This window comes from Astyanax mexicanus, chromosome 7 (genome assembly GCF_023375975.1).
Source record: "Astyanax mexicanus isolate ESR-SI-001 chromosome 7, AstMex3_surface, whole genome shotgun sequence".
Lineage (NCBI taxonomy): Eukaryota > Metazoa > Chordata > Actinopteri > Characiformes > Acestrorhamphidae > Astyanax > Astyanax mexicanus.
The window spans coordinates 10,922,941-10,947,555 of record NC_064414.1 but is presented as its reverse complement, the minus strand read 5'-3'; the positions used below and the strand labels follow the sequence as shown (position 1 = coordinate 10,947,555).

The following is a 24,615-nucleotide window of genomic DNA, read 5'->3' as shown; positions in this document are numbered from 1 at the left end:
GATGCTGTGGCATGACCTTAAAAGGGCAGTTTTTGCTAAAAAAAACCCTCAAATGTGGCGGAATTACAACAATTCTACAAAGAAGAATTGTCCAAAATTCCTCCACAGTGCTGTGAAAGACACCTTGCCAGTTACTGCAAATGCTTGGTTGCAGTTGTCGCTGCTAAGGGTGACCCAACCAGTTATAAGGTTTAGGTGCAAACACTTTTTCACACAGAGCCATGTAGGTTTAGATTTATTTTCAGATTATTTTCATATTAATTTAAAAAACTGCATTTTGTGTTTATTTGTGTTTTTTTGACTAATATTTAAATTTGTTCAATATTTTAAAAACATTTAAGATTGACAAACATGCAAAAAAAAAAATTACACACTTTCTTATGTTTTTGGTAGTGGATTTCATTGTTATCCTGACCTCAATCTCATTTGATTATGCCAATAGCTGTAACTGCAACGCCCAGACACCACCCACCGTAAAGGTTGCCGTGGCGGGAGACCAGAGCTACCTCAGCACCGTCCTGCGATTCTTTGTGGAACAGCTGGCCAACAAAACACCCGACTGGCTCAGCTACATCCGCTTCCTCATCATCCCCATCGGTATTCTCATCAACATAAACACACACATACCACGCTTCAGCTAGGGTTGTAAAAAATTACACAATACATAATTTAATGCAATACAGGTCTTGATACAGTACATTTTTCAGTACAGGACGAGTATAAGTCTGACAGTAAAAATTGTACCATGCTGATACTTTAACACAGCAACCCAGAGTCACCTTTTCCCTTATACACATAACTAAATAAAGCTAAAGTTAGATGCTTATTACCGTATTTTTCGCACTATAAAGGAAATCCTTTTATTTAATTTTCCCAAAAAATGCCAGTGCGCCTTATAATCGGATGCGCCTTATGTATGAATTCTTTTGCAGTTCAGAGTTAAGTATTATTGGCCTGTAGCCTGCTCTTTACCCTGGCTAGCACAGCTGGAGCGATGGTCAAAACCAGATCTGCACCAAGAGCTCTTAGAGCTTCCATTACGGCTCGGCTCGAACCTCCATCACTCAAAACACACAGAAAACAGACATCCAGACTCTTCTCTGTGCTGGCACCAAGGTGGTGGAATGAACTTCCACTGGATGTCAGAACAGCAGAGTCACTCACGGTCTTCAAACGTCGACTGAAGACACATCTTTTCAAAGAGTTCCTAAACTAATAATAAAAAAAAAAAAAAAAAAAAAAAAGGTTCCTAGGGTTCTTAACATGATTAAGCTCTATGTATCTCTTGATCCTAGTCTACAAACTAGCTTTGGATATCTTAAGTAACTTTGAAGCACTGTTGTAAGTCACTCTGGATAAGGGCGTCTGCTAAATACCATAAATGTAAATGTAAATGTGGAGCAGCATTAGCATTATCCGCTAACAGCAGCGCTAGCTCTTTCACCGGTCAGCGGGGAGTATATCAGACTGTAGACTGTGTGTTTACCATATTAAAACAAGCTACAAGGAACAAATTGCTAGCTATTAGCGCCATGGCTTACTGGATCACTCAGGGTTCCTCAGTGTAGCGCTTTCTGGCGAAATTAGACGCTAACCGTGGCTAGCCTTATTGGAAATCTGCCTATTTTATATAGCCTCCATTAGCCTATATTAACCTCCTTAATGGCTATTGTCTGATGGACTAGTTTGATGGAAGTGTTAATGAAACTATTTATTTCTGATGAGTGAACTGTATGTTTTGTAGATGTTGGTAGTACTCTTAAAATGTTGAATGTTATTTTTAGGCTCTCACCCCCTGGCGAAGTGTGTTTCAGCGTTTGACAGCAGGTTCAGCGGTATGTTTATGGACACCGCGTGGCGGGAGCTGTTCTGCAGGACGGAGCCGCCGGCTGCAGGTAACACCGCTGTGCTCTTAACACTCTCCATGCTAATGTACCGTGCTGCATATTTAATGCCTCTCTGTGGTTTGGGGCAGGGAGCAGTGCAGTGTGGCTAATAGAACAGGCTCTTTAGGAACTTTTTTGACAGCATGTGGGAAGGTGGGTCTACTCCTAACATGTTAACTACAGTCTCTACTTTCAAAAAGCAAAATAGCAAGAAGTTCTTCATAGTATATTTATAACTGTACTGTATTATTTAAGAAAACTACATTATGTCCTAGAACCGGGGGTCCTAACCTTTTACAGCTCCCAGCCCACACTACTGACCACACATGCAGTACCAGTCAAAAGTTAGGACACATCTTAAATGAAAAACAAGGAATTAGTTTTTTTGTAGTCACCTGGATTGGCTTTCACTTAACAGCTGTGCCTTGTCAAGAGTTAAATTTCTTGTCCCCTTAATATGTTTGAGAGCATCAAACTCATTGTGAAGAGGTAGAGTTGGTATGCAATAGGGCAGGGCGATAAGGGGAAAAATCTTAAATCAGTCGATAACGATATGTATCACGATATAAATCAAAGTAAACACAAAACTAAATGATTTGGTCAGTTCCAAATAAAAAAAAAATCATACAAAATTAAGCTATTTTTTTAAACAAAATTCTCAAGCAAATTTCCAATGTAAATAAAAGAGAACATAAAATTAACATATTGTAGTGTCTGGCTGAAAGCGTTGAAAGAATGGATAAGAAAAATTTTAATAGTCAACGCTTTATTGCTGGAACTTCCAATCGTTGCTGTCTTCCACAACCACACCAAAAAAACTACAGGCTAGCGAGCTAACAAGCTAACAGGCTAAAACTAGCATTCGGGCTAAACACACACAGACAGACGCTGTGCTCTCTTGTGTGAGAGCTGCTCTGCCCACGTTCTAAGCATTAACCTAACCCAATGTAACTCTATTCCAGCCACATGATTGGTTTAGCGTGGCACTATTCCTGTTGTTATTGGCTGTTTCCATTGTCTGTCCGAAACGTTCCCGGAAAAAGTTATTTCGAAGTGTTATCAACTGTGGCTTACATTTCTATTGAGGGAAAATAATTATCGTTATTGTTTTATCAGACAACACTACTATACAGTGAATAGTCCTATTTGAGTAATGTTCTAATCATATTATTATAACTTCTCAACTAAGTAAAGAAACAGAAAAGAAGTTTGGTTAGAACTTTAATAGTATCCTCATGGGCAGTTACAAAGACAATCAAAAACATTATGATGAAACTGGCTCTAATCAGGTCTGCCCCAAGAAAGCAGAATTACCTTGAATGAGATGGTTTGTCCAAACTGTCATTTCATGTTATGACAAATATTTACATTTGACAAAACACAACTGACTGGTATTCTAGTAATACGACCCACATCAATTTAACTGTTGCATTGAATCAGTGCAGGGTCTACAGCATAGCCTGCACAACTGGCTAATTCTGCTGTTAGCATTTATACTTTTGCATTGGTGTGTCTGCATCACCCTGCAGTTACACCAGTAAAACAGTGGTTGGGGATTGGTTTTCTATGCTGAAATGTGAATGGCAAGAGTGCAACACAGTTGTTGTGGTCTGTGTCGTCGTAACCTTGTGTTCACACTAGTCTTGCCTGCGTGCAAGACTTGGGCACCACTTTAGAAATGTGACTACGCATCATAGACATGCAGACATCAGCAGCAGCTGTGAATGCATTCTCATCTTCACAGGTAAACTGCAGAGCGACGCAGACACACTACTCGTGCAGACCACACCGTAATCTGTAGACAGGCTTGTTTGCCTCAGTAACTGGTTGAGAGAGGTGTAAGAAGTAAAGTGAATGGGTCCACCTGTGGTAAATAACTCTAAATAAACTGTAGCTTTTTTGAATGTAACTGAATTTAATGACTTTCTCATGGTCTTTGGTCAATAAAATTAAACTGTTGTTAATTACAGTATGTTGCCTGATTTTGTTTTGGCACATATAGTGTTTACAAAGTAGTATGGAAGTGAAAAGGACTGTTAATGTGGTTTTTCATTCAGGTTATTATTTTGGCATGAAGTTAAAGAGGTGTGGAATTTTAAGTTCATGTCTATAATTCATTCATTCATTGCGGTTCTTTTTTAATTGTACAATATAAAATGCTTTCTTTGCAAATAGTGATGAATGCGATTCATTTTAATTATTCACAGAGCATGCAGTTAATTAAATTGAATTTTTTTTTCACCGCTTGACAGCAGTAGTAGAGACATAAAATAACATAAATACTACTGATCTAGACAGATTGCAGGCTCATCTTAGCCGGTGATTCTTTTTTAAAAGTGAGAAAGTTTGAGTTTTTTAAGTGTTTAAGAACTAAATTGTTCTGTTTCTTGAGTTTTTAGAGAATTAAGGAAATAAGAATTAGAAATGTTTAACAATCTGAATTATTTAAGGAATCAGAATCCTTCCTTCAGACTTGTTAAGACACATGAGGAACGAGCATTGGTATCAGAACTGGCCAGTTTTGAATAATACTCAGCCCTGTATATGGTCTGTTGTCAATTGTAATTGTAACATGTCACATTTTGGAACACAGCACTAGATAGAAGCTACGAATTAGCAGGTCCTTAAAAAGTCTTAAATTGTCTTAAATTTACTGTAAATTAGCTGTAGGTATTACATTTTCAGACATTTAATGTTGGTGGGAAAACACATGCTAACTTCAGCGGTGGATTAGCTCACGTTATATGAAACAGAACCAAGGTTAACAGAGAGCTAGCTAGCATTAGCGCTGAGCTAGCTAACAAGCTATCGTTAGCAGTGAGTTAACTAGCTACATTATTAGGGAGAGAACTAAGGTAAGCAGAGAGCTAGCTAACATAGTAACATTAGCGCAGAGCTAGCTAACATTATAACATAATAACATTAGCTACGTTACCAGGGAGAGAACTAAGATTAGCAGTAAGCAAGCTAACATTAGCGGCGAGGTAGCTAACATAGTAAAATTAGCGGGAAGTCAGCTACGTTAAGTTTTGATTTCCAATAGAACAAATTATTTTCTACCAACTAAATTATGACTACATGTTTGGGTCTTAAATTATATTTATTACTGTTTAAAAAAGGTCTTAAAAAGCATTTAATTTGACTTTTAAAATTGTGCAATGGCGCGTGCGTGTGTGTGTGTGTTTGCAGATAGTGTAGATGTTGCAGGGCGGATTCTTCAGTACCTCGCTGGAGCCAATGTTTCTCACCAGTTCCCCATCTCTGAGGCCATGCTCACCTACAAACAGAAAAGGTTAGTTTATTGAATTCTGCTTAATACACTTCATTTTAACTTTGATGGCATAGAATCTGTATTAATTTCATTTAAGAAATTTATGAAGAAAAATATTGATTTTTTTATGACAAAAACTAATCAAAAACTAATCATAGTTCTCGTATTTAAAAAACGAGAACTATGACCAAATGTATTACATTAAATGATAATGTTATTGACTAACTAAACTAAGAAAACTTTTTAATCCATTTATGTATTTGTCCAATGACCAGCATGTATTACCTTTTTAATAAGTCCTATTTCCTTATGACTATGATGGAGATTTTTGTGCTGAAATCTCCAGATCTCCAGATCTTTCCATTTCAGCAAATATAAAAAAAAATAGCCAGAAACACTGATGCAGGCTCAAATGGCAGTAAGGGGCCATGTGTAAAGTGTGGACACTGTTAAAAAACGTAGAATCAGTTATATTCTCTGGGGAAAAAAACACACCTCAAGAGACAAACAAGCACTTACATATAAAAAGGTAAGATTCTGTTGCTTGCAGATTTCCAGAGGCAACAAGTGTAAAACATGTTTTATTAAAATTTTTGCAGTTTTGCTTATTGCATTTGCCTTCAATAAGATTTATAAGTCTCGTAGCCTCAAACTGACTCTGATTATACACAATAGAATACAATGTAAACTCAGATGTAGTTTTGTGGCAAACTAATAAAAGCATAAAATATAACCGGTGTTAACTTACCCTCATTTTTTGTGTTAGTTGAACAAATACATATAAAATGCTGCTTTAGCCTAAGAATCATGTGTTACAATAGAAACAAATGTAGTTCTCATCACACTAAACACCTACAACCTTCTCTTTTTCAGTTCTTCTTGTTATTTTCTAGTATTTGTTATCATAGTTGGACGTGAGGTCTGATCCTGCGCTGTTTATTTTTGTTCCTTTGCGTTTTGCATCCAAGGAAGAGGAGTTTGTATTTTGATTTTTATATCAGGTACACGGTTCTGATTTTGACTCTGAATGTCTCTTTGTTCTCCACACATCAACCACTTCACTCTCAGTGTCAGTCTGTGGTTTCATCTCCTGCTCTGACACACAAACATTCTTATAGTGAAGGAAATAATTATTTGATCTCTTGCTGATTTTGTAAGTTTGCCCACTGACAAAGACATGAACGGTCTATAATTTTAAAGGTAGGTTAAATTTAACAGTGAGAAATAGAATATCAAAAATAAAATTCAGAAAATCACATTCTATAAATGATGTACATTTATCTGCATTTTACAGAGAAAAATAAGTATTTGATCCCCAACCAACCATTAAGAGTTCTGACTTCTACAGACCAATTACACGCTCCTAATCAACTCATTACCTGCGTTGGAAGACATGTGTCTTAAACTGTCACCTATATAAAAGACTCCTGCCCACAGACTCAATTATTCAGTTAGACTCTAATCTCTACAATATGGCCAAAGCACTTTCTAAGGATGTCAAGGACAAGAATTTATACCTGCACAAAGCTGGAATTTGCTACAAAACCATAAGTAAGGCATAGGGTAAGAAGGATACAACTTTTGATCTCTTTGGCATTAACACAACTCACTTAACACAGTGGTGTTTGGAGGAAGAGAAATGCTGACTATGACCAAAAGAACTCCATCAAGCATGGAGGTGGGAACATTATGTTTTAGGGATTTTCTCTGCTAAGGGGAAGGACTACTTCACCGCATCAATGGGAGATTGGATAGAGCCATGTGCCGTAAAAAACCTGAGTGACAACCTCCTTCCCTCTGCCAGGACTGGCAGAAAATGGGTCGTGGCTAGGTCTTCCAACATGACAATGACCCAAATAAATACAGCTAAGCCAACAAAGGAAGCCCATTAAGGGCACCGAGTGGCCTACCAGTCTCCAGACCTTAATTCTGCTGAGCGACAGCATTAAAATCTTGATGATTTAGAGATGATCTGCAAAGAGGAGTGGACCAAAACTCCTCCTGACGTGCACAATCCTCATCATCAACTACAAAACCGTCTGATTGCTGTTCTTGCCACCAAAGGGTTTGCCATTAAGTATTAAGTCTTGTTTGCCAGAGGGATCAAATTTTCTGCAAAAAGCAAATAAATTTATATAATTTATACAATGTGATTATTCTATCTGCCACTTTTAAAATCAACCTACCCTTAAAATTATAGACTGTTTATGTTTTTGTCAGTGGGCAAACTTACAAAATCAGCAAGAGATCAAATAATTATTTCCTTTACAGTATGTGAAATCGAGACTGTACGATCTTCAGGTAGGACTGAAAGATAAAACAAAAACACTTATTGAAATCAAATGTTTTTCTTTTGATGTTTACACTAGAGGTGTGATATTAAGAAAAGGCCCAAACTTTAAACTTAGTTGCTGCTTTTGTGCACTGGTAGGTGCTGTGTGTTTTTGGCTACTAGACAAGTCTAGCCACTCACCCACACCAGCACAAACCAGCAGAGCATCTAGCTTTCTTTCCTATATCCCACCAGTTGGCATTAACCTTCGTCTTACGGCAGCCAAGTGTCATCTTGTGTTCTGGAAGATGGTTACTCATCTTCCTCATTGTCATGTTCTGTTTCCCTCTAATTCAACTCCATTCCACTCAGACATGTCCCATTTCCTGTAATGGGGCATTAAGGCCTACTGTGTGTCCTGATATTTCTGCATCTGTGTGTCCTGGTGCTAATATCAGTAGAGACATTGTTCTCAACCTAGTTCTTCTCTTTCTCCAGTCCAGACGAAGACTCCTGTCAGAAGTTTGTGCCTTTTATCGGGGTAAGCTTAGCTTTTCGCGCATTCCAGCATTTGTTTGCCCAAAATGCAGTTTTTGCACTTCAAATGTAGACGATCTGCCAAGACAGTGGTGCTTTTACAGTGGTAAACCTTTTAGAATTTTCTGTATTTCAATATATATATATATATATATATATATATATATATATATATATATATATATATATATATATATATATATATATATATACACTGCTCAAAAAAATAAAGGGAACACTCAAATAACACAATAAAACTCCAAGTAAATCAAACTTCTGTGAAATTAAATTGTCCACTTAGGAAGCAACACTGATTGACAATCAATTTCACCTGCTGTTGTGCAAATGGAATAGACAACAGGTGGAAATTATTGGCAATTAGCAAGACACACTCAATAAAGGAGTGGTTCTGCAGGTGGGGACCACAGACCACTTCTCAGAACCTATGCTGTCTGGCTGATGTTTTGGTCAGTTTTGAATGTTGGTGGTGCTTTCACACTCGTGGTAGCATGAGACGGACTCTACAACCCACACAAGTGGCTCAGGTAGTGCAGCTCTTTCAGGATGGCACATCAATGCGAGCTGTGGCAAGAAGGTTTGCTGTGTCTGTCAGCGTAGTGTCCAGAGGCTGGAGGCGCTACCAGGAGACAGGCCAGTACACCAGGAGACGTGGAGGAGGCCGTAGGAGGGCAACAACCCAGCAGCAGGACCGCTACCTCCGCCTTTGTGCAAGAAGGAACAGGAGGAGCACTGCCAGAGCCCTGCAAAATGACCTCCAGCAGGCCACAAATGTGCATGTGTCTGCACAAACGGTTAGAAACCGACTCCATGAGGATGGTATGAGGGCCCGACGTCCACAGATGGGGGTTGTGCTCACAGCCCAACACCGTACAGGACGCTTGGCATTTGCCAGAGAACACCAGGATTGGCAAATTCGCCACTGGCGCCTTGTGCTCTTCACAGATGAAAGCAGGTTCACACTGAGCACATGACAGACGTGACAGAGTCTGGAGACGCCGTGGAGAGCGGTCTGCTGCCTGCAACATCCTTCAGCATGACCGGTTTGGCAGTGGGTCAGTAATGGTGTGGGGTGGCATTTCTTTGGAGGGCCGCACAGCCCTCCATGTGCTCACCAGAGGTAGCCTGACTGCCATTAGGTACCGAGATGAGATCCTCAGACCCCTTGTGAGACCATATGCTGGTGCGGTTGGCCCTGGGTTCCTCCTAATGCAGGACAATGCTAGACCTCATGTGGCTGGAGTGTGTCAGCAGTTCCTGCAAGATGAAGGCATTGAAGCTATGGACTGGCCCGCCCGTTCCCCAGACCTGAATCCGATTGAGCACATCTGGGACATCATGTCTCGCTCCATCCACCAACACCACACTGCACCACAGACTGTCCAGGAGTTGGCGGATGCTTTAGTCCAGGTCTGGGAGGAGATCCCTCAGGAGACCATCCGCCACCTCATCAGGAGCATGCCCAGGCGTTGTAGGGAGGTCATACAGGCACGTGGAGGCCACACACAATACTGAGCCTCATTTTGACTTGTTTTAAGGACATTACATTAAAGTTGGATCAGCCTGTAGTGTGTTTTTTCACTTTAATTTTGTGTGTGGCTCCAAATCCAGGCCTCCATTGGTTAATAAATTTGATTTCCATTGATGATTTTTGTGTGATTTTGTTGTCAGCACATTCTTTGTACAGAACAAAGTATTCAATGAGAATATTTCATTCATTTAGATCTAGGATGTGTTATTTGAGTGTTCCCTTTATTTTTTTGAGCAGTGTATATATATATATATATATATATATATATATATATATATATATATATATATATATATATATATATATATATATATATATATACAGTTGTGGTCAAAAGTTTACATACACTTGTAAAAAAACAATGTTATGGCTGTCTTGAGTTTTCAATAAGTTCTACAACTCTTATTTTTCTGTGATAGAGTGATCGGAACACATACATGTTTGTCACAAAAAACAGTCATAAAATTTGGTTCTTTCATAAATTTATTATGGGTCTGCTGAAAATGTCACCAAATCTGCTGGGTCAAAAATATACATACAGCAACAAAATTTGTCAATTTTGGTGATGTAGCGAGTTGTGTCAATCAAATTAGCTTCATGTCATGGCCTCTTCACTTCTTGTAAGTGATTCTGATTGACTACAGCTGTTGACTTCTCATGAGCCCATTTAAATAGGGCTCATTTGACCCAGTGATTAGACTCAGCTACAAAAGCTACAATGGGAAAGTCAAAGGAACTCAGTGTGGATCTGAAAAAGCGAATTATTGACTTGAACAAGTCAGGGAAGTCACTTGGAGCCATTTCAAAGCAGCTACAGGTCCCAAGAGCAACTGTGCAGACAATTATACGCAAGTATAAAGTGCATGGAACAGTTGTGTCACTGCCACGATCAGGAAGAAAACGCAAGCTATCACATGCTGCCGAGAGGAGATTGGTCAGGATGGTCAAGAGTCAACCAAGAATCACCAAGAAGCAGGTCTGCAAGGATTTGGAAGCTGATGGAACACAGGTGTCAGTCTCCACAGTCAAGCGTGTTTTACATCGCCATGGACTGAGAGGCTGCCGTGCAAGAAAGAAGCCCTTGCTCCAGAAAAGGCACCTTAAGACTCGGCTGAAGTTTGCTGCTGATCACATGGACAAAGATAAAACCTTCTGGAGGAAAGTTCTCTGGTCAGACGAAACAAAAATTGAGCTGTTTGGCCACAACACCCAGCAATATGTTTGGAGGAGAAAAGGTGAGGCCTTTAATCCCAGGAACACCATGCCTACTGTCAAGCATGGTGGTGGTAGTATTATGCTCTGGGGATGTTTTGCTGCCAGTGGAACTGGTTCTTTGCAGAAAGTAAATGGGATAATGAAGAAGGAGGATTACCTCCAAATTCTGCAGGAAAACTTAAAACCATCAGCCCGAAGGTTGGGTCTTGGGCGCAGTTGGGTGTTCCAACAAGACAATGACCCAAAACACACATCAAAAGTGGTAAAGGAATGGCTAAACCAGGCTAGAATTAAGGTTTTAGAATGGCCTTCCCAAAGTCCTGACTTAAACCCCATTGAGAACATGTGGACAGTGCTAAAGAAACGGGTTCATGCAAGAAAACCATCACATTTAGCTGAACTGCACCAATTCTGTCAAGAAGAGTGGTCAAACATTCGACCTGAAGCTTGCCAGGAGCTTGTGGATGGCTACCAAAAGCGCCTAGTTGCCGTGAAAATGGCCAAGGGACATGTAACCAAATACTAATGTTGCTGTATGTATATTTTTGACCCAGCAGATTTGGTGACATTTTCAGCAGACCCATAATAAATTTATGAAAGAACCAAATTTTATGACTGTTTTTTGTGACAAACATGTATGTGTTCCGATCACTCTATCACAGAAAAATAAGAGTTGTAGAACTTATTGAAAACTCAAGACAGCCATAACATTATGTTTTTTTACAAGTGTATGTAAACTTTTGACCACAACTGTATATATATATATATATATATATATATATATATATATATATATATATATATATATATATATTTTTTTTTTTTTTTTAATATGACCCAAAACATTACACATGTACTATAAAGAGAACCCAGTTAAACAAATGAGACAAAAATATTATACTTTGTCATTTATTTATTGAGGAAATTATTAAATTTTACTTTCAATCACATGCAAATCTGACCATCCCAATATTTCTAAAATACTTGCAAAAGTCACCATTCTGAGTGAACGATAACACATAATATAAGACATGTGATATAAGACAATCTTACTACCAATAAAAGAACATAAAAGCCCTCTTTGAAAAAAAAAAAAAACAGTGAAGATCTTAAAGTTCCTATCACATCATCCTAAACTCCTAATTTATTACATATGTAGCGAAATATATTTCTAATATATATTTCTATATATAATATATTATATTTTTGCTCTGTCTGCATATATAAAACCAAGTGTATGCCACAAATAGCCAAATATAGCCAAAAACAACCAACCAACCAACCAACCACACACTGTACAAGGCTACTGTAGCTAAAATCAAAGAAGCTTAAAGCCCACCAGTTAGCACCGTAACTAACAGTTTGTTACTGGCTTCTATCTATCATTGTCCATTTTTAAGTCCTGTACTTCTGTCCACTTTTATAGATTAACATTAAAACATTGAATTCAGGTGTTCCAATCACTTCCTTGATCACAGGTGTATTAAACCAAGCAGCTTGGCATGCAGACTGCTTCTGCAAACATTAGTGTAAGAATGGGTCACTCTCAGGAGCTCAGTGAATTCCAGCATGGAGCTGTGATAGGATGCAGCACTTGTGTAGAAAGCTTCATGTTGTAAAATGAAACATAAAATCATAAAATGTAATAAAACATTGGTTTAAGAATTACCCCCCCCCCCCCCCCCCTGTCATTTATTCCAGGTTGTAAAGGTGGGAATAGTTGAACACAGTCTTTCAACATCCGGTAAGATTTCAGCATAAAACTCATTATATCATGAAATATGAAATACCCATCTATGCATATTTGTATATATTCAGTTAATGCTGAATATACTATATTTATTATGTATATACAGTGAGTCCAAGAAGTATTTGATCCCTTGCTGATTTTCTTCTTTGGCCCACTAATAAAGACATGATCATTCTATACTTTTAATGGTAGATGTATTCTTACATGGAGAGACAGAATATTAAAAAGTAAATCCAGAAAATAAATCTAAGGAATATATATTAATTGATTTGTATTTCATGGAGTGAAATAAGTATTTGATCCCTTAGTATTCATTAGCAGTTCTGGCTTTTACAGACCAGTTAGACACTCCCAATCAACTTGTTACCTGACCTGAAGCCACCTGTTCTCACTAATCACTTGTGTGAAAAACACCTGTCCACCGAATCAGACAGATCACACAGATTTCAAGTCTCCAACATGGGTAAAACCAAAGAGCTGTCACAGGACCTCAGAGTCAGAATTGTTGACCTTCACAAAGCTGGAATGGGCTACAAAAAGATTAGTAAGGTGTTGGATGTGAAAGTAACAACTATTGGTGCAATTATCAGAAAGTTTAAAGAGTATAACATGACAATCAACAGACCTCGGCCCGGTTCTCCAAAGAAGATTTCGCCTCGTGGGGTGGCAATGATGCTGAGAACGGTCAGAAATCGTCCTGCAACCACTCGGCAGGAGTTAGCAAATGACCTGAAGGCAGCTGGGACCACAGTTTGCAAGGAAACAATTGGCAACACTTTGCGCAACAATGGATTCACATCCTGCAGTGCCCGAAAGGTACCCCTGCTGAAGAGAGCACATGTGGAGGCGCGCCTCAAGTATGCCAATGATCATTTGAAAGATGAACCAAGTTATTGGGAGAAGGTTTTGTGGTCAGACGAGACCAAAATTGAACTTTTTGGCCTCAACTCCACCCGCCATGTGTGGAGGAAGAAAAATGCTGCCTATGACCCCAAGAACACTGTGCCCACCGTCAAGCATGGAGGTGGAAGCATAATGTTTTGGGGGTGTTTCTCTGCCAAGGGTACAGGGCTACTTCACCGCATCACTGGGAAGATGGATGGAGCCATGTACCGCACAATCCTGAGGGACAACCTCCTCCCCTCTGCCAGGGATCTGAAAATAGGCCGTGGTTGGGTCTTCCAACATGATAACGACCCTAAACATACAGCAAAGGCAACAAAGGATTGGCTCAAGAAAAATCACATTAAGGTCATGGAGTGGCCCAGCCAGTCGCCAGACCTCAATCCGATCGAAAATCTATGGAGGGAGCTGAAGGTCAGAGTTGCCAAGCGACAGCCCACCAACCTTCATGATTTAGAGAGGATCTGCAAAGAAGAGTGGGCCAAAATTCCCCCTGGTGTGTGTGCTAAACTTGTGGTTAACTACAACAAACGTCTCACCGCTGTGCTTTCAAACAAAGGCTTTGCCACTAAGTATTGAGTGTGTTTGGCAAGAGGGATCAAATACTTATTTTCTTCATTGAAATACAAATTAATTAAAATATATTCTTTAAAATTATATTCTGGATTTTTGTCTTGATATTCTGTCTCTCCATGTTAGAATATATCTACCATTAAAAGTGCAGAAGGATAGTGTCTTTATTAGTGGGCAAACAAAGAAAATCAGCAAGGGATCAAATACTTCTTGGACTCACTGTATATCGTAGTGTTATTAGTATGAGTGAGTGGCTGTGCTGTGCTTGCAGTGGATTCTGATGATGCTATGGGCAGCAACATTGGCATTCTGACCACGCCCATTTCACAGCCGGCCACACCCCACGGGAAAGAAATATGTGGGACACCGCCATCCTCTCCCGCCGTCTCTACAGGCCTGTCTGGAGCTGGGTATGAAATGCTCTTAATAAACCGTGGCACGTCTTAATGATAGTTTAATAATTAGTGTGATTGCAGTAATGCAATCACAGTATTGATCTTCTTAAGTCTGTTTCTTATTATTATTATTAGTGTGATTGCAGTAATGCAATCACAGTATTGATCTTCTTAAGTCTTATTAGTGTGATTGCAGTATGCAATCACAGTACTGTTATTCTTAAGTCTTATTCTTATTATTATTCCACCTGTTTTTTGTCCGGTTAACTAGTGCCGCAGTTTTCGAAATATCGACTTCGTTCAAAAGAGAAAACGTGCGTCCATATCGGGAATGGTGGGCTTGTATACAGCTTTCCGATCGGACTTACGTTTTTCGTAAAAACTTCGTAAGTACGCGTTTTTTTGCCCATTGAAAATGAATGGGCAGAACTTTGCACGCCCGTGGACGTCGCAATTTTTGAAATACGAAGATGAAACCAATTGAGGACCTGTAGAACTTATTGAGCTCTTTCCGAAAATATGCGTTACGAAAAGTTACGACGTACGGATTTCGTACGATTGTCGTACGAAGTGGCCCCATTGGAATGAATGGGGCCAATCGGAGGACGGCAGCTAGATCGAAGGACAGGTAGCTAGAACTCCAGCACTGTGTGTAATGGAGCAGCTATGGGATAAAACAGCGTTAGGTCAAAAGTTTGGACACCCCGGCCCCCCAGTACTGTGTGTAATGAAGCCACGGGTCAAAAGTTTGGACACCCCAGAGCCCCAGTACTGTGTGTAATGGAGCCACGGGTCAAAAGTTTGGACACCCCCGAACGGCCAGAGCAACCTAGCGTGCATAGCTGATTGATGTATTTGCACGTTGCGTAGCAACGTGCAAACACCATTTAATCTAATTTATGCATATACATCACCTAGCAACCACCTAGCAACACCTTAGCAACCACCTAGCAACCACCTAGCAACACCTTAGCAACCACCCCGGATACCATAGCAACACCTTAGCAACCGCCTAGCAACAGCTTAGGAGTGACCTACCAACCACTTAGCAACACCATAGCAACCACCCTGGATACCTTAGCAACCGCCTAGCAACACCCTAGCAACCACCTAGCAACCACCTAGCAACACCTTAGCAACCACCCCGGATACCATAGCAACACCTTAGCAACCGCCTAGCCACACCCTAGCAACCACCTAGCAACACCTTAGCAACCACCCCGGATACCCTAGCAACACCTTAGCAACCGCCTAGCAACACCTTAGCAACCACCTAGCAACCACCTAGCAACACCTTAGCAACCACCCCGGATACCATAGCAACACCTTAGCAACCGCCTAGCAACACCTTAGCAACCACCTAGCAACCACCTAGCAACACCTTAGCAACCACCCCGGATACCATAGCAACACCTTAGCAACCGCCTAGCAACACCCTAGCAACCACCTAGCAACACCTTAGCAACCACCCCGGATACCATAGCAACACCTTAGCAACCGCCTAGCAACACCTTAGCAACCACCTAGCAACCACCTAGCAACACCTTAGCAACCACCCCGGATACCATAGCAACACCTTAGCAACCGCCTAGCAACACCTTAGCAACCACCTAGCAACCACCTAGCAACACCTTAGCAACCACCCCGGATACCATAGCAACACCTTAGCAACCGCCTAGCAACACCTTAGCAACCACCTAGCAACACCTTAGCAACCACCCCAGATACCATAGCAACACCTTAGCAACCGCCTAGCAACACCTTAGCAACCACCTAGCAACCACTTAGCAACACCTTAGCAACCACCACGGATACCATAGCCACACCTTAGCAACCACTTAGCAACACCTTAGCAACACCACAGCAGATACCAGCCAGCACTGCAATCACACTCGCAGTTTCTGTAGGAACTGCAATCTAGTTCTTCTTCTTCTTCTTCTTCTTATTATTATTAGTGTGATTGCAGTAATGCAATCACAGTATTGTTCTTCTTAAGTCTTATTCTTATTATTATTATTATTAGTGTGATTGCAGTAATGCAATCACAGTATTGTTCTTCTTAAGTCTTATTCTTATTATTATTAGTGTGATTGCAGTAATGCAATCACAGTATTGTTCTTCTTAAGTCTTATTCTTCTTCTTCTTCTTATTATTAGTGTGATTGCAGTAATGCAATCACAGTATTGTTCTTCTTAAGTCTTATTCTTCTTCTTCTTCTTATTATTATTATTATTATTATTATTAGTGTGATTGCAGTAATGCAATCACAGTATTGTTCTTCTTAAGTCTTATTCTTCTTCTTATTATTAGTGTGATTGCAGTAATGCAATCACAGTATTGATCTTCTTAAGTCTTATTCTTCTTCTTCTTCTTCTTATTATTATTAGTGTGATTGCAGTATGCAATCACAGTACTGTTATTCTTAAGTCTTATTCTTATTATTATTCCACCTGTTTTTTGTCCGGTTAACTAGTGCCGCAGTTTTCGAAATATCGACTTCGTTCAAAAGAGAAAACGTGCGTCCATATCGGGAATGGTGGGCTTGTATACAGCTTTCCGATCGGACTTACGTTTTTCGTAAAAACTTCGTAAGTACGCGTTTTTTTGCCCATTGAAAATGAATGGGCAGAACTTTGCACGCCCGTGGACGTCGCAATTTTTGAAATACGAAGATGAAACCAATTGAGGACCTGTAGAACTTATTGAGCTCTTTCCGAAAATATGCGTTACGAAAAGTTACGACGTACGGATTTCGTACGATTGTCGTACGAAGTGGCCCCATTGGAATGAATGGGGCCAATCGGAGGACGGCAGCTAGATCGAAGGACAGGTAGCTAGAACTCCAGCACTGTGTGTAATGGAGCAGCTATGGGATAAAACAGCGTTAGGTCAAAAGTTTGGACACCCCGGCCCCCCAGTACTGTGTGTAATGAAGCCACGGGTCAAAAGTTTGGACACCCCAGAGCCCCAGTACTGTGTGTAATGGAGCCACGGGTCAAAAGTTTGGACACCCCCGAACGGCCAGAGCAACCTAGCGTGCATAGCTGATTGATGTATTTGCACGTTGCGTAGCAACGTGCAAACACCATTTAATCTAATTTATGCATATACATCACCTAGCAACCACCTAGCAACACCTTAGCAACCACCTAGCAACCACCTAGCAACACCTTAGCAACCACCCCGGATACCATAGCAACACCTTAGCAACCGCCTAGCAACAGCTTAGGAGTGACCTACCAACCACTTAGCAACACCATAGCAACCACCCTGGATACCTTAGCAACCGCCTAGCAACACCCTAGCAACCACCTAGCAACCACCTAGCAACACCTTAGCAACCACCCCGGATACCATAGCAACACCTTAGCAACCGCCTAGCCACACCCTAGCAACCACCTAGCAACACCTTAGCAACCACCCCGGATACCCTAGCAACACCTTAGCAACCGCCTAGCAACACCTTAGCAACCACCTAGCAACCACCTAGCAACACCTTAGCAACCACCCCGGATACCATAGCAACACCTTAGCAACCGCCTAGCAACACCTTAGCAACCACCTAGCAACCACCTAGCAACACCTTAGCAACCACCCCGGATACCATAGCAACACCTTAGCAACCGCCTAGCAACACCCTAGCAACCACCTAGCAACACCTTAGCAACCACCCCGGATACCATAGCAACACCTTAGCAACCGCCTAGCAACACCTTAGCAACCACCTAGCAACCACCTAGCAACACCTTAGCAACCACCCCGGATACCATAGCAACACCTTAGCAACCGCCTAGCAACACCTTAGCAACCACCTAGCAACCACCTAGCAACACCTTAGCAACCACCCCGGATACCATAGCAACACCTTAGCAACCGCCTAGCAACACCTTAGCAACCACCTAGCAACACCTTAGCAACCACCCCAGATACCATAGCAACACCTTAGCAACCGCCTAGCAACACCTTAGCAACCACCTAGCAACCACTTAGCAACACCTTAGCAACCACCACGGATACCATAGCCACACCTTAGCAACCACTTAGCAACACCTTAGCAACACCACAGCAGATACCAGCCAGCACTGCAATCACACTCGCAGTTTCTGTAGGAACTGCAATCTAGTTAGTGTGATTGCAGTAATGCAATCACAGTATTGTTCTTCTTAAGTCTTATTCTTCTTCTTCTTCTTCTTCTTCTTCTTCTTCTTATTATTCCACCTGTTTTTTGTCCGGTTAACTAGTGCCGCAGTTTTCGAAATATCGACTTCGTTCAAAAGAGAAAACGTGCGTCCATATCGGGAATGGTGGGCTTGTATACAGCTTTCCGATCGGACTTACGTTTTTCGTAAAAACTTCGTAAGTACGTGTTTTTTTGCCCATTGAAAATGAATGGGCAGAACTTTGCACGCCCGTGGACGTCGCAAATTTTGAAATACGAAGATGAAACCAATTGAGGACCTGTAGAACTTATTGAGCTCTTTCCGAAAATATGCGTTACGAAAAGTTACGACGTACGGATTTCGTACGAATGTCGTACGAAGTGGCCCCATTGGAATGAATGGGGCCAATCGGAGGACGGCAGCTAGATCGAAGGACAGGTAGCTAGAACTCCAGTACTGTGAGTGTATGGAGCAGCTATGGGATAAATCAGCGTTAGGTCAAAAGTTTGGACACCCCGGCCCCCCCAGTACTGTGTGTAATGGAGCCACGGGTCAAAAGTTTGGACACCCCGGCCCCCCAGTACTGTGTGTAATGGAGCCACGGGTCAAAAGTTTGGACACCCCGGCCCCCCAGTACTGTGTGCAATGGAGCCACGGGTCAAAAGTTTGGACACCCCCGAACGGCCAGAGCAACCTAGCGTGCATAGCTGATTGATGTATTTGCACGTTGCGTAGCAACGTGCAAACACCATTTAATCAAATTTATGCATATACATCACCTAGCAACCACCTAGAAACACCATAGCAACCACCACAGATACCATAGCAACACCTTAGCAACCACCTAGCAACTGCTTAGGAGTGACCTACCAACCACTTAGCAACACCATAGCAACCACCCCGGATACCATAGCAACACCTTAGCAACCGCCTAGCAACCACCTAGCAACACCTTAGCAACCACCCCGGATACCATAGCAACACCTTAGCAACCGCCTAGCAACAACTTAGCAACCACCTAGCAACCACCTAGCAACACCTTAGCAACCACCCCGGATACCATAGCAACACCTTAGCAACCGCCTAGCAACACCCTAGCAACCACCTAGCAACCACCTAGCAACACCTTAGCAACCACCCCAGATACCATAGCAACACCTTAGCAACCGCCTAGCAACACCCTAGCAACCACCTAGCAACACCTAAGCAACCACCCCGGATACCATAGCAACACCTTAGCAACCGGATAGCAACACCTTACCAACCACCTAGCAACCACCTAGCAACACCTTAGCAACCACCCCGGATACCATAGCAACACCTTAGCAACCGCCTAGCAACACCCTAGCAACCACCTAGCAACCACCTAGCAACACCTTAGCAACCACCCCGGATACCATAGCAACACCTTAGCAACCGCCTAGCAACACCCTAGCAACCACCTAGCAACACCTTAGCAACCACCCCGGATACCATAGCAACACCTTAGCAACCGCCTAGCAACCACCTAGCAACCACCTAGCAACCACCTAGCAACACCTTAGCAACCACCCCGAATACCATAGCAACACCTTAGCAACCGCCTAGCAACACCCTAGCAACCACCTAGCAACCACCTAGCAACACCTTAGCAACCACCCAGGATACCATAGCAACACCTTAGCAACCGCCTAGCAACACCCTAGCAACCACCTAGCAACACCTTAGCAACCACCCCGGATACCATAGCAACACCTTAGCAACCGCCTAGCAACACCCTAGCAACCACCTAGCAACCACCTAGCAACACCTTAGCAACCACCCCGGATACCATAGCAACACCTTAGCAACCACCTAGCAACACCCTAGCAACCACCTAGCAACCACCTAGCAACACCTTAGCAACCACCCCGGATACCATAGCAACACCTTAGCAACCGCCTAGCAACACCTTAGCAACCACCTAGCAACACCTTAGCAACCACCCCGGATACCATAGCAACACCTTAGCAACACCATAGCAGATACCAGCCAGCACTGCAATCACACTCGCAGTTTCTGCAGGAACTGCAATCTAGTTATTATTATTATTCCACCTGTTTTTTGTCCGGTTAACTAGTGCCGCAGTTTTCGAAATATCGACTTCGTTCAAAAGAGAAAACGTGCGTCCATATCGGGAATGGTGGGCTTGTATACAGCTTTCCGATCGGACTTACGTTTTTCGTAAAAACTTCGTAAGTACGCGTTTTTTTGCCCATTGAAAATGAATGGGCAGAACTTTGCACGCCCGTGGACGTCGCAATTTTTGAAATACGAAGATGAAACCAATTGAGGACCTGTAGAACTTATTGAGCTCTTTCCGAAAATATGCGTTACGAAAAGTTACGTCGTACGGATTTCGTACGATTGTCGTACGAAGTGGCCCCATTGGAATGAATGGGGCAAATCGGAGGACGGCAGCTAGATCGAAGGACAGGTAGCTAGAACTCCAGTACTGTGTGTAATGGAGCAGCTATGGGATAAAACAGCATTAGGTCAAAAGTTTGGACACCCCGGCCCCCCAGTACTGTGTGTAATGGAGCCACGGGTCAAAAGTTTGGACACCCCAGAGCCCCAGCACTGTGTGTAATGGAGCCACGGGTCAAAAGTTTGGACACCCCAGAGCCCCAGCACTGTGTGTAATGGAGCCACGGGTCAAAAGTTTGGACACCCCAGAGCCCAGTACTGTGTGTAATGGAGCCACGGGTCAAAAGTTTGGACACCCCAGAGCCCCAGCACTGTGTGTAATGGAGCTGCGGGTCAAAAGTTTGGACACCCCAGAGCCCCAGCACTGTGTGTAATGGAGTCACGGGTCAAAAGTTTGGACACCCCAGAGCCCCAGCACTGTGTGTAATGGAGCCACGGGTCAAAAGTTTGGACACCCCAGAGCCCCAGTACTGTGTAATGGAGCCACGGGTCAAAAGTTTGGACACCCCAGTGCCCCAGTACTGTGTGTAATGGAGCAACTGGTCAAAAGTTTGGGTACCCCGGTCAGCTCTGCAATCACACTCGCAGTTTCTGTAGGAACTGCAATCTAGTTATTATTATTATTCCACCTGTTTTTTGTCCGGTTAACTAGTGCCGCAGTTTTCGAAATATCGACTTCGTTCAAAAGAGAAAACGTGCGTCCATATCGGGAATGGTGGGCTTGTATACAGCTTTCCGATCGGACTTACGTTTTTCGTAAAAACTTCGTAAGTACGCGTTTTTTTGCCCATTGAAAATGAATGGGCAGAACTTTGCACGCCCGTGGACGTCGCAATTTTTGAAATACGAAGATGAAACCAATTGAGGACCTGTAGAACTTATTGAGCTCTTTCCGAAAATATGCGTTACGAAAAGTTACGTCGTACGGATTTCGTACGATTGTCGTACGAAGTGGCCCCATTGGAATGAATGGGGCAAATCGGAGGACGGCAGCTAGATCGAAGGACAGGTAGCTAGAACTCCAGTACTGTGTGTAATGGAGCAGCTATGGGATAAAACAGCATTAGGTCAAAAGTTTGGACACCCCGGCCCCCCAGTACTGTGTGTAATGGAGCCACGGGTCAAAAGTTTGGACACCCCAGAGCCCCAGCACTGTGTGTAATGGAGCCACGGGTCAAAAGTTTGGACACCCCAGAGCCCCAGCACTGTGTGTAATGGAGCCACGGGTCAAAAGTTTGGACACCCCAGAGCCCAGTACTGTGTGTAATGGAGCCACGGGTCAAAAGTTTGGACACCCCAGAGCCCCAGCACTGTGTGTAATGGAGCTGCGGGTCAAAAGTTTGGACACCCCAGAGCCCCAGCACTGTGTGTAATGGAGCTGCGGGTCAAAAGTTTGGACACCCCAGAGCCCCAGCACTGTGTGTAATGGAGCCACGGGTCAAAAGTTTGGACACCCCAGAGCCCAGTACTGTGTGTAATGGAGCCACGGGTCAAAAGTTTGGACACCCCAGAGCCCCAGCACTGTGTGTAATGGAGCTGCGGGTCAAAAGTTTGGACACCCCAGAGCCCCAGCACTGTGTGTAATGGAGTCACGGGTCAAAAGTTTGGACACCCCAGAGCCCCAGCACTGTGTGTAATGGAGCCACGGGTCAAAAGTTTGGACACCCCAGAGCCCCAGTACTGTGTAATGGAGCCACGGGTCAAAAGTTTGGACACCCCAGTGCCCCAGTACTGTGTGTAATGGAGCAACTGGTCAAAAGTTTGGGTACCCCGGTCAGCTCTGCAATCACACTCGCAGTTTCTGTAGGAACTGCAATCTAGTTCCACCTGTTTTTTGTCCGGTTAACTAGTGCCGCAGTTTTCGAAATATCGACTTCGTTCAAAAGAGAAAACGTGCGTCCATATCGGGAATGGTGGGCTTGTATACAGCTTTCCGATCGGACTTACGTTTTTCGTAAAAACTTCGTAAGTACGCGTTTTTTTGACCATTGAAAATGAATGGGCAGAACTTTGCACGCCCGTGGACGTCGCAATTTTTGAAATACGAAGATGAAACCAATTGAGGACCTGTAGAACTTATTGAGCTCTTTCCGAAAATATGCGTTACGAAAAGTTACGACGTACGGATTTCGTACGAATGTCGTACGAAGTGGCCCCATTGGAATGAATGGGGCCAATCGGAGGACGGCAGCTAGATCGAAGGACAGGTAGCTAGAACTCCAGTACTGTGTGTAATGGAGCAGCTATGGGATAAATCAGCGTTAGGTCAAAAGTTTGGACACCCCGGCCCCCCAGTACTGTGTGTAATGGAGCCACGGGTCAAAAGTTTGGACACCCCGGCCCCCCAGTACTGTGTGTAATGGAGCCACGGGTCAAAAGTTTGGACACCCCCGAACGGCCAGAGCAACCTAGCGTGCATAGCTGATTGATGTATTTGCACGTTGCGTAGCAACGTGCAAACACCATTTAATCAAATTTATGCATATACATCACCTAGCAACCACCTAGAAACACCATAGCAACCACCCCGGATACCATAGCAACACCTTAGCAACCGCCTAGCAACACCATAGCAACCACCTAGCAACCATCTAGCAACACCTTAGCAACCACCCCAGATACCATAGCAACACCTTAGCAACCCCCTAGCAACACCCTAGCAACCACCTAGCAACCACCTAGCAACACCTTAGCAACCACCCCGGATACCATAGCAACACCTTAGCAACCGCCTAGCAACACCCTAGCAACCACCTAGCAACCACCTAGCAACACCTTAGCAAACACCCCGGATACCATAGCAACACCTTAGCAACCGCCTAGCAACACCCTAGCAACCACCTAGCAACCACCTAGCAACACCTTAGCAACCACCCCGGATACCATAGCAACACCTTAGCAACCGCCTAGCAACACCCTAGCAACCACCTAGCAACCACCTAGCAACACCTTAGCAACCACCCCGGATACCATAGCAACACCTTAGCAACCGCCTAGCAACACCCTAGCAACCACCTAGCAACCACCTAGCAACACCTTAGCAACCACCCCGGATACCATAGCAACACCTTAGCAACCGCCTAGCAACACCCTAGCAACCACCTAGCAACCACCTAGCAACAGCTTAGCAACCACCCCGGATACCATAGCAACACCTTAGCAACCGCCTAGCAACACCCTAGCAACCACCTAGCAACACCTTAGCAACCACCCCGGATACCATAGCAACACCTTAGCAACCGCCTAGCAACACCTTAGCAACCACCTAGCAACACCTTAGCAACCACCCCGGATACCATAGCAACACCTTAGCAACCACCTAGCAACACCTTAGCAACCACCTAGCAACACCTTAGCAACCACCCCGGATACCATAGCAACACCTTAGCAACCGCCTAGCAACACCCTAGCAACCACCTAGCAACCACCTAGCAACACCTTAGCAACCACCCCGGATACCATAGCAACACCCTAGCAACCACCTAGCAACACCTTAGCAACCACCCCGGATACCATAGCAACACCTTAGCAACCGCCTAGCAACACCTTAGCAACCACCTAGCAACCACCTAGCAACACCTTAGCAACCACCCCGGATACCATAGCAACACCTTAGCAACCGCCTAGCAACACCTTAGCAACCACCTAGCAACCACCTA

At 43.1% G+C, this 24,615-nt stretch overlaps 1 protein-coding gene across 3 annotated transcripts in view; it reads left to right on the top strand.

Annotated features, from left to right (window-relative positions):
• The window catches only part of zmp:0000000755 (phosphofurin acidic cluster sorting protein 1), a 95,735-nt gene that overhangs the window by 41,491 nt on the left and 29,629 nt on the right, over positions 1–24,615 (top strand). For 2 of the 3 annotated variants that reach the window (XM_049481693.1, XM_049481691.1), the window contains exons 16-22: positions 443–597; positions 1,785–1,895; positions 5,076–5,178; positions 6,126–6,158; positions 7,928–7,970; positions 12,432–12,474; positions 14,228–14,366. In XM_049481693.1, coding sequence (XP_049337650.1) covers positions 443–597; positions 1,785–1,895; positions 5,076–5,178; positions 6,126–6,158; positions 7,928–7,970; positions 12,432–12,474; positions 14,228–14,366 — 627 coding nt within the window. The remainder of the gene's footprint in view (positions 1–442; positions 598–1,784; positions 1,896–5,075; positions 5,179–6,125; positions 6,159–7,927; positions 7,971–12,431; positions 12,475–14,227; positions 14,367–24,615) is intronic. The other variant, XM_049481694.1, reaches the window with a different exon arrangement.